The sequence below is a fragment of the Oncorhynchus mykiss genome, chromosome 20, assembly GCF_013265735.2.
Source record: "Oncorhynchus mykiss isolate Arlee chromosome 20, USDA_OmykA_1.1, whole genome shotgun sequence".
NCBI lineage: Eukaryota > Metazoa > Chordata > Actinopteri > Salmoniformes > Salmonidae > Oncorhynchus > Oncorhynchus mykiss.
The window spans coordinates 2,219,270-2,230,417 of NC_048584.1; the positions used below are offsets into that span (position 1 = coordinate 2,219,270).

An 11,148-nucleotide genomic window follows, 5' to 3' on the forward strand; every position below is an offset into this window, starting at 1 on the left:
TCACTGTTGAAGCATTCCAGGTGAAGCTGGTTGAGAGAATGGGTGGCTACTTTGAAGAATCTAAATTCAAAAATATATTTTGATTTTTTTCAACACTTTTTTTGGTTACAACATGATTCCATATGTGTTATTTCATAGTTTTGATGTCTTCACTACTATTCTACAATGTAGAAAATAGTAAAATAAAGAAAAAACCCTTGAATGAGTAGGCATGTCCAAACTTTTGACTGGTACAGTTTTGGTATAATGTGTATATTTATGGCGTATATACAAAGTGCATTTGTAAAAGAGACCTAGGTCTCAATATGTCTTTCCTGTGAAAATAAAGGTTAAATAAATACAAAATTACTAATAATTTCACTGTAATCGATTCACAAAAACATAGTCAAGAACACACTTCATTGTTTTAATACTGGAATGGATTTGAAAAAGAACAGATTAAAAAACTATTTACAAGTTTAAGTCCAATTCAACAGTTTTTTTAGTTAGAAAAAACAAAACAAAACATAGAACTTGAAAATGTCACCATAGTTTGATGCACAGTAAGTCAACAAACTTTCACAATGACAAAGTAAAAAAGAGAAATGTAATTATTTTCCAACAACTTCAACTAATACTACACATAGGATCCTTAAAAGCGCCATACAATCTATACATTTGTATTTATTTATAATGAACACACTTGCTATCACAAAACAGTTTAGCAAAAGGCCACATTTCCAATGAACTGTTTTGACCACTGTAGCTCTTCTCTGTTGATTCACTCTCTTTCTCTCCATACACAGCACACCATTTTCTGATGCATGTCATCTTCATAAATTACAACATTGGGGGCATTCGACGTTGCAGCCGACTTTAAAGGTTGAGTTCCCGTTGACAACATTGCTGACGCATCCCAGATCTTAGTGTACAATGCCTGGATAGGTATTTAACATATCAGCTAACCACATCACATGATACAGCAATCTGACGGGCCAACTGCACAGTCGATGACTTGGCACACAACCATTGGTTGATGCAATGGAACGCCTGCACATCATGTTGGGCTGGAACTCGACCATTACCTTCTATCTCCTCTACCTCAGAATACAGCCCTCCCACTCATATCCAGGTAGGATCCCTGAGCGTGGGTGTGGCCATGCTGGTGCTGCCTGTACATGTGCCTGAGAGGTATGGGGAAGGACGAGCGGGGGTCCTGACAGAGGCGCAGAGGATAGGAAGAGAAAGGGGGATAGAGGGCAGGGGGTGTGGAGGAGGAGGAGACACAGGATGAAAGAGAGGGATCCAGTGGAGGCAGGAGTGAGGGATGGTGAAGTACCATTTCTGGAAGATAGGGTGCGCCAGAATTGAACTGGGAGAAGGAGCCAATCTCGGTGGGCGCTATCGGGGGGTAGGAGGAGGGCGTGGTGGTCTGGTTCTGGGGACATGTCGTTGGAGGGAGGGAGTGGTTGGTCAGGGAGAAGGGTGGGATGTGAGAAGAGGCAGAAGGCTGGAAAGAGGCGACGGACACAGAGGGAATGGCGGAACAGGAAGAGGGTTGGTAAACTGGATTAGGAAGGGAGGATGGGGGGTGAGTGAAGGAGGAAGGAAGAAAGGACGACCCTACAGAGGGAGCTTGCATCTGAGTCGGGATGGGAATAGACACAGCGGAGTGGACGGAGCCGGAGGAAACATTCGGAAGAGTCCAATTTTGAACTGAAGAGCTAGAAGAGAGGGATGAAGGGAGAGAGGGAAAGGGATAAGATAGAGGTGCGGAATGGGAAGAAAGAGAATAAGGGAGAGAGGGAACGGGGTGTGATTGAGAAGTTGAGGGACTTGAGAGGTTGAAGAAAGACGGAGGGGTGGTTTGGATGACGTTGGAGAGAGGTAGGTTTGGGTAGGGGTATGCTGTGGGGTTAAACACCAACAGAGGGGGAGTCTGGTTGGAGATGGGGACAGCTTGTAGAGCCTGGTTCGGGGGAGTGAGCATGGAATGGGTGGTCACCCCATTCTGCTGGATGGGTTGACAGGAGGGAGGAGGGAGTGATGGAAAAGAGGTATTTGTGGGTGTGTGAGGACTGAGCAGGCCTTGCTGTGGGATGGATGGAAGGATGGATTGACAGGAGGTGGAGGACAGGAGAGGCTTGGGGGAGGATGAAGTGGAAATAGGCACGGTGGGGTAGGTGAAACTAGTTTGCTGAAGCGAGGGAGATGTGGTGGAGGAAGGGAGTGTAGGAGAAGAGGAGAGAATAGAGGGATAGTCAGTGGTGGCCATGGATGGATAATTAAAAGTAGAAGTGGGGGAGGGTTGGGAGATGGAGGGATCTGAGCGGTAGGAGGACGAAGACTGAGGATGAGGAGCAGGGTCAAAAGAGGAAGAACCAAGAGGAGTGGCTGGATATGTCCCATTGTAAGTGGAAAGACTCATAGTGACGGACCTGCAAGGTAAAAATAAAATACAAATCTCATTATTGACACCTGCTGTGAATGTAACTGACACATAACAGCTGACCAAAGGTGTTGTACCAATGACTTGTTAATTATTTAAAGATATGGATGGGGTGCATCTCAATACTCTAAAGTGTCTTTGTCTCCTCGTCTCCATCTGCACTCACTGACAATAAAGGAGGTTGCAGGTGAAATCCAGCAAAGTCCAGGTAGGCATCCTCGATCTCCGCATTGCTTTTATATAGCCAGGATTTTCATATCAGTGCAGATGAAGCACATATATTTGTAAATGTAACCTTTATTTAACTAGGCAAGTCAGTTTAGAATAAATTAATATTTACATTGATGGCCTACCGGGGAACAGTGGATTAAACTGCCTTTTTCAGGAGCAGAATGACAGATTGGCACCTTGTCAGCTCGGGGATTTGTTCCAGCAACCTTTTGGTTACTGGCCCAACGCTCTAACCACTTGGCTACCTGCCGCCCCAAAGAGCTAACCTTGGCTGCAGATCCTTACTTTAGACAATCAACATGCACCCATTGTGAACTTAAATGTTTATAAACCCACAACTCACCTGTCCATCATTCCATCGGTGACTTTGTTGCCCGATGCATCTTGTGGCCCCTTGGTCATATCGGCCGTGATGTTAGCTGTGATGTCAGTCATCTGGGAGGCAATGAAGGTTTGGCCCACCAGGTCTAGAGCTTGCTGCTGCTCTGGAAGAGGGCTCTCCTGGAAAGGCGTTTCGTTGGAGCCATACCCACACACAGACTCAGGGAGAGGGGGAAGGGATGGAAGAGATGCCAGGGCCAGGCTCTGGAGGTCGGAGGAGGAGGAGGAGGAAGAGGAGTACTGAGACAGGAGCTCAGTGGAGTCACACGGGTCACAGCTCACTGAGAGAGAGGATAGAGGAAGTAGATAGAAAATAGAGGGACAGAAAAACGAGTAAAATAGGATTTTAGTTGATCATTTTAAAAACAATAAACAAAGCATATGCATAAATCAAATCATTGAGGAGGACACAGAAAATGGTCAGAAAAGCATCATCATTGCAATTAATGATTGTAGGATGGAAAAGGACTGAACAAGTTGAATGAAATTTGAGTAATATTATTAAACTCACCAATATCTAGAGGTTCATTTAGCTTCCGCTTTTGCCTCACGTCCCTCTGTCTGGAATAAAATAAAAATATAGATAGGTGAGTGTATGTGGAAATATTAGTGTGTGTGGATGTGCGTGCATGTGTGTGTGTGAGCATGTGTGTCTGTGTGTTCTATACCTTTTGCTATTCATGCCATCCTCTCTAAAGCCCTTAGCGAAGGGATTGGATTGGATCTTCAGTTCAGTGATCTGCCAATCAGTCACACAGTCAGTAACCATTATGAGAAGAATTGAAAGTATTGTATATTAGAAGTGTATAAAAACATTCTCTGAGAAACTATATTATCTTTTACCCACTTGATATTTTATGCATATATACTGTCACTCGTTCTCTCTCTCTCACACACACCCTTCACCCTTCCTTCCCTTACTTTATTGTTCTGGTAGGCGGTGACGGTGAGGAACTGGGTCTCTGGGAAGATGAAGGAGTGTTGCCCTCCCCCCCACCTCAGCACGTCCCTGGCCTCAATCACGTGTACCCGTGGCTGGTAACGGTGGAGGGAGTGGAGGATGATCTACGAGAAAGAAGAGAGAGCGAGGAAGGAAGAAAGTCATTATTATTGTCATTATAGAAAGTTGGGTATGACATGATCATTTTTGTTTTTAAGAAATAGATATGCCTAGATTCACACCTATTAACACACACAAACACACAACACACACACACAGACATCAACCCCCCCACACACACTCACTCACTGTCATACTTTCTTTCTCCCACTACACTCACATATCCCTGTGTGTCCAGCGTGTTGTTGGTGAGCTTGGCGCGGTGGAAGGAGATGCTCCTGCTCTGCCAGTGGGCACCCGTGGCTGGCGAGTCTGGGTGGATAAACACCCGGTCGGGTAAGCGGGCCTCAGCGCCACCCACCACCTGCCAGGTGTCGCCTTGGAAGCGGTAGCGAGAGGTGTCCATGGCCACCATATCCAGCAGCAGGATGTAGCGCAGTGCCGGGTTCAGGCCTGACAGCTTTACCCTCAGTTGGGGGAACATCCGCCTTGGAGGAGGGAGGAAAGAGTGGACGAAGGGAGACAGAAATCAGGTAGGGGAGAAAGAGAGGGAAAGATAATGGTTTTATTACACAAATGTATTACACAATTTTAGAAGCATTACAAAGCATCAATGGCAGCTAGGCTGAATTATTTGATTCAATGTACACATTACATTGGAAGAGAGGAAAAGATAGAGAGAGAAAGAAGAAAAGGGAAAGAAAGAGAGAGAGGGATATAAGGAAAGGGAGGGAGATAAAGATAAAGAAACAGAAGGGTGAGAGAGAGAGAAAGAAATAAGAAGTGGGAGAGAGAGAGATTGATAAATATAATCATTTTGAGAAGGCATTTCCCAGTAAATGAATTTCCTTTATTAACCTTTGACCTTTTAGCAGTGGAGATACATTTAAATCAAACTTTATTAAAAAAAAAATCGCAACATGGGTCACAGATGGACAGCACTCACCTGCCCTTCTTGGTGATGATCATCTCTGTGCCCACGGAGCAGAAATGTTTCCACAGTGAACCGTTCTCCAGCTCCATCTTGACGCTGTCCTGCTGGCCTTTACAGGTTGGCTCGCTGGGGGCGGGGGGTGGGGCCAGAGGGTGAGAGGTCATAGCCCCGGCAGCCATGTCATAGGAGGAGGGGTAGAGGGGCATGTGGGCAGGAGGTTCCCTATCTGGTAGGGGGGGCGGCGTATAATTATAATTAATTAGCTTCAGTTAAAATTCAAGTAAGCATGGGAGTGCTGTGCAACCTAACATCTAAATTAAAGGAAATTTCCACCCAAAAACAGGAATGCCACCGGTATGATGCAAAATGCATCTTATTGGCTCTATTTCTGTATTTTGAAAGTTTTATGTCTTGAAAACTTGATTGCTGACATGCAAAATATTTTGGGACTATATCAACATTGGACTAATGAAACAAATACCAAAAGATCATTTTTGGGTGAAATGCTCCTTTAATAAGGGGCCAGGGTATCCCCAATTCAACTTGTAACATTGGTGGCATAGTCATAACAAATGACACCACAATAAGTACATAAGTAATTCCAATCCTGAATTTGGTGTTGATCAATGACCATTTTGGCATTGAGATAAGCATTACCACATAATATTAACTCTCTGACATTCATACTAATACATTTGATCCGATCTTATCATAAAACAATTGACACATTTTGACAAGGTCAACTTTAACCATGATCTGAATTGGACTGGGTAATTATGACAGTATTTCAAAGGATTAACCATGAATTGTAAAGCACCACATGACATGCACACACACGCTTTCTCTCAAATACACATTGACACAGACAGACAGATGCACACACTCGCCTCTATAGTAGCAGTCTCCCACTCTTTGGTGCCCAAGGGCCAAACTGGGGTACATCTCCACACTCAGCATCTCTTCGTTCTCTCTATACCTCTCTTTCTCTCCTTTTCCTCTCCCTTGCTCAGTAACTCACTATATTTATCTCTTTCTCTCTCTGTCCATTTACTGCCAATCAGTGTGTTTGTTCTCCAGTGCGATTTGTCCTTGATGTTTCGATCTTCTCCTTGTAGTATTCTCGGAGTTTTCTTTTTGGCTATGGTATTTCTTATTTTTTTCCCCCTTCACTCTGTCTGTCTTGTCCCTCTCTCTTTCTCTTCTTTAAGTGTCCCTCTCGCTCAGGGCCTATGTGTTATATAGGTGAGTGAGGCTTCACACGTCGGGCCAAATGGTTTTCACACTTCCTTCTTTTTAACTCTCCCTAGGACCAACCTGCAGGCTGCAGGCCCTCTCTCTGTTCTCATTCTCTAAACAGACAGCTGACCAATACAAAAACAGCACAGAGCAGCGTGTTTACATCAAGAAATAAGGCCAGTTATATACACACACACACACACACACACACACACACACACACACACACACACACACACACACACACACACACACACACACACACACACACACATACATACATACGTATATATATATATACACACACAGTACCAGTCAAAAGTTTAGACACCTACTCATTCAAGGGTTTTTCTTTATTTTTAGAAAAAATAAATAAATTGTAGAATAATAGTGAAGACATCAAAACTATGAAACAAGAAGTAGTAAGCAAAAAAGTGTTCAACAAATCAAAATATAATGTATATTTTAAATTCTTCAAAGAAGCCACCCTTTGCTTTGATGACAGCTTTGCAAACTCTTGGCCTTCTCTCAACCAGCTTCATGAGGCCACCTGGAATGCATTTCAATTAACAGGAGTGCCTTGTTAATTTGTGGAATTTATTTCGTTCTTAATGCGTTTGAGCCGATCAGTTGTGCTGTGACAAAGTAGAAATAGCCCTATTTGGTAAAAGACCAAGTCCATTTTATGACAAGAACAGCTCAAATAAGTAAAGAGAAACAACATGAATGTCAGTCAATCCGGAAAATGTCAAGAACTTTTAAAGTTTCTTCATGTGCAGTTGCAAAAACTATCAAGCTCTATGATGAAACGGGCTCTCATGAGGACCATCACAGGAAAGGAAGACCCAGAGTTACCTCTGCTGCAGAGCATAAGTTCATTAGAGTTACCAGATTCAGATATTGCAGCCCAAATAGATGCTTCAAAGAGTTCAAGTAACAGACACATCTCAACATCAACTGTTCAGAGGAGACTGTGTGAATCAGGCCTTCATGGTCGAATTATTGCAAAGAAACCACTACTAAAGGACACCAATAAGAAGAAGAGACTTTCTAGGGACAAGAAACACGAGCAGTGGACATTAGACCGGTGGAAATCTGTCCTTAGGTCTGATGAGTCCAAATTTGAGATTTTTGGTTCCAAACGCTGTGTCTTTGTGAAACGGATTATCTCTGCATGTGTGGTTCCCATCGTGAAGCATGGAGGAGGATGTATGATGGTGTGGAGGTGCTTTGCTAGTGACACTGTCAGTGATTTATTTAGAATTAAAGTCACCATTTTTTGCAAATTTAGTAAAACAGAAATACCTTATTAACATAAGTATTCAGACCCTTTGCTTTGAGACTTGAAATTGAGCTCAGGTGCATCCTGTTTCCATTAATCATCCTTGAGATGTTTCTTCAACTAGATTGGAGTCCACCTGTGGTAAATTCAATTGATTGGACATGACTCTGAAAGGTACAGACCTGTCTATATAAGGTCACACAGTTGACTGCGTGTCAGAGCAAAAACCAAACCATGAATTGTCCGTAGAGCTCCGAGACAGGATTGGGTCAAGGCACAGATCTCGGGAAGGGTACCAAAACATGTCTGCAGCATTAAAAGTCCCCAAGAACAGCATGACCTCCGTCATTCTTAAATGGAAAAAGTTTGGAACCACCAAGACTCTTCCTAGAGCTGGAAGCCACGGCCAAACTGAGCAATCGGGGGAGAAGTGCCTTGGTCAGGGAGGTGGCCAAGAACTCGATGGTCACTCTGACAGAGCTCTAGAGTTCCTCTGTGGAGATGGGAGAACCTTCCAGATGGAGAACCATCTCTGTAGCACTCCACCAATCAGGCCTTTATGGTAGAGTGGTCAGACAGAAGCCACTACTCAATAAAAGACACGTGACAGCCTGCTTGGAGTTTGTCAAAAGGAACCTAAAGACTCTCAGACCATGAGAAACAAGATTATCTGGTCTGATGAAACCAAGATTGAACTCTTTGGCCTGAATGCCAAGCGTCACGTCTGGAGGAAACATGGCACCATCCCTATGGTGAAGCATGGTGGTGGCAGCATCATGCTGTGGATGTGTTTTTCAGGGGAAGGGACTGGGAGACTAGTCAGTATCAAGGCAAAGATGAATGGAGCAAAGTACAGAGAGATCCTTGATGAAAACCTGCTCAACAGCCCTCAGGACCTCAGACTGGGGCGAAGGTTCACCTTCCAATAGGACAACTACCCTAAGCACACAGCCAAGAAAATGCAGGAGTAGCTTTGGTACAAGTTTCTGAATGGGAGAAACTCCCCAAATACAGGTGTGCCAAGCTTTTAGCGTCATACCCAAGAAGACTCAATGCTGTAATTGCTGCCAAAGGTGCTTCAACAAAGTACTGAGTAAAGGGTCTGAATACTGATGTAAATGTGATATTTTTGTTTTGTATTTTTTATTTTTTTCTAAAAACCTGTTTTCGCTTTGTCATTATGGGGTTTTGTGTGTAGTTTGATTAGGGGGAAAAGTCTGTAACCTAACAAAATGTGGAAAAAGTCAAGGGGTCTGAATACTTTCAGTATATACACTACATGACCAAAGTATGTGGACACCTGCTTGTCATACGTCTCATTCCAAAATCATGGGCATTAACATGGAGTTGGTCCCCCCTTTGATGCTATAACAGACTCTACTCTTCTGGGAAGGCTAGTTGTTTAGAACATTGCTTTGTAGATTTGCTTCCATTCAGCCACAAGAGCATTAGTAAGGTTGGGCGAATCAATTATCTCCACAAACCATTACTCTCGCTTTCTGCACAGTTGTCATGCTGAAACAGGAAAGGGTGTTCCCCAAACTGTTGCCACCAAGTTAGAAACACAGAATCGTCTAGAATGTCATTGTATGCTGTAGTGTTAAGATTTCCCCTCACTGAAACAAAGGGGCCTAGCCCGAACCATGATAAACATCACCAGACCATTTTTCCTCCTCCACCAATCTTACCAGTTGGCACTATGCATTGGGGCAGGTAGCGTTTTTCCTGGCATCCGTCAAACCCAGTTTCGTCCGTCGGACTCTGCCAGATGGTGAAGCGTGATTCCTCACTCCAGAGAACGCATTTCCACTGCTCCACTGCTGCAGCGAGCATTACAATACTACAGCCGATGAACAGTTATTGGGCTTCCAGAGGTAGTTTGGAACGTTGGCAGTGAGTGTTACACCCGAGGACAGACGATTTTTACACGCATACACACTTTAGCACTCGGTGGTCCCGTAATGTAAGCTTGTGTGGCTTACCACATTGTAGACGTTTCCACCCTCACAATAAGAGCACTTACAGTTGACCGGGGCAGCTCTAGCAGAGCATAAATTTGACAAACTGACTTGTTGGAAAGGTGGCATTCTATGACGGTGCCACATTGAAAGTCACTGAGCTCTTCAGTAAGGCCATTCTACTGGCAATGTTTATCTATGGAGATTGCTGTGTGCTCAATGTTATACACCTGTCAGCAACAGGTGTGGCTGAAATAGCCGAATCCACTAATTTGAATGGGTGTCCACATACAGTTGAAGTCGTAAATTTACATATACCTTAGCCAAATGCATTTAAACTCATGTTTTCACAATTCCTGACATTTAATCCAAGTACAAATTCCAAATTCCCTGTCTTATTTTGAGGATGTGGAATGACAGAATAATAGTAGAGAGAATGATTTATTTCAGCTTTTATTTCTTTCATCACTTTCCCAGTGGTCAGAAGTTTACATACACTCAATTAGTATTTGGTAGCATTGCCTTTACATGGTTCAACTTGGGTCAAACATTTCGGGTAGCCTTCCACAAGCTTCCCACAATAAGCTGGGTGAATTTTGGCCCATTCCTCCAGACAGAGCTGGTGAAATTGAGTCAGGTTTGGAGGCCTCCTTGCTCGCACACTCTTTTTCAAATGTTCTATAGGATTGGCTTTGTGATGGCCACTCCAATACCTTGACTTTGTTGTCCTTAAGCCATTTTGCCACAACTTTGGAAGTATGCCTGGGGTTTATGTCCATTTGGAAGACTCATTTGCGACCAAGCTTTAACTTCCTGACTGATGTCTTGAGATTTTGCTTCAATATATCTACATAATTTTCCCTCCCTCATGATGCCATCTATTTTGTGAAGTGCACCAGTCCTTCCTACAGCAAAGCACCCCCACAACATGATGCTCCCACCCCCGTGCTTCACGGTTGGGATGGTGTTCTTCGGCTTGCAAGCCTCCCCCTTTTCCTCCAAACATAACGATGGCCAAACAGTTATATTTTTGTTCCATCAGACCAAAGGACATTTCTCCAAAAAGTATGAGCTTTGTCCCCATGTGCAGTTGCAAACCGTAGTCTGGCATTTTTATGGCGTTTTTTGAGCAGTGGCTTCTTCCTTGCTGAGCGGGCCTTTCAGGTTATGTCAATATAGGACTTGTTTTACTGTGGATATAGATACTTTTGTACCTGTTTCCTCCAGCATCTTCACAAGGTCCACTTTCATCTCTAGGAGACCACTTCTCCTTCCTGAACGGTATGATGGCTGTGTGGTCCCATGGTGTTTATGCATTCGATTGTTTGTACAGATGAATGTGGTACCTTCAGGCGTTTGGAAATGGCTCCCTAAGATGAACTAGAACTAGACTTGTGGAGGTCTACTATTTTTTTTGTGAGGTCTTGGCTGATTTCTTTTGATTTTCCCATGATGTCAAACAAAGATGCACTGAGTTTGAAGGTAGGCCTTGAAATACATCCACAGGTACACTTCCAATTGGCTCAAATGATGTCAATTAGCCTATCAGAAGCTTCTAAAGCCATTACACATTTCTGGAATTTTCTAAGCTGTTTAAAGGCCCACTCAACTTAGTGTATGTAAACTTCTGACCCACTG

At 43.6% G+C, this 11,148-nt stretch overlaps 1 protein-coding gene across 1 annotated transcript; it reads right to left on the reverse strand.

Moving 5' to 3' along the window:
* Positions 1 to 413: 413 nt before the first annotated feature.
* tbx6 (T-box transcription factor 6) lies at positions 414 to 5,991 on the reverse strand. Its single transcript, XM_021575435.2, has 8 exons — positions 5,922 to 5,991; positions 5,047 to 5,260; positions 4,321 to 4,588; positions 3,962 to 4,105; positions 3,709 to 3,779; positions 3,552 to 3,601; positions 3,003 to 3,321; positions 414 to 2,417 (listed from the first exon to the last, which is right to left on the reverse strand). The coding sequence occupies exons 1-8, from the start codon at positions 5,989 to 5,991 to the stop codon at positions 1,082 to 1,084; spliced, it is 2,472 nt and encodes an 823-aa protein (XP_021431110.2). The 3' UTR covers positions 414 to 1,081.
* Between the last annotated feature and the right edge of the window lie 5,157 nt (positions 5,992 to 11,148).

Bases quoted from the DNA above. Each gene is read 5' to 3' on its own strand.
- tbx6 (XM_021575435.2), bottom strand. From the start codon at position 5,991: ATGCTGAGTGTGGAGATGTACCCCAGTTTGGCCCTTGGGCACCAAAGA. The intron at 3,780-3,961 runs GTAAGGGAAGGA...ACTGATTGGCAG, and splicing joins CCGCCTACCAGAACAATAAA to ATCACTGAACTGAAGATCCA. The intron at 2,418-3,002 runs GTGAGTTGTGGG...TTTACCTTGCAG, and splicing joins ACCGATGGAATGATGGACAG to GTCCGTCACTATGAGTCTTT.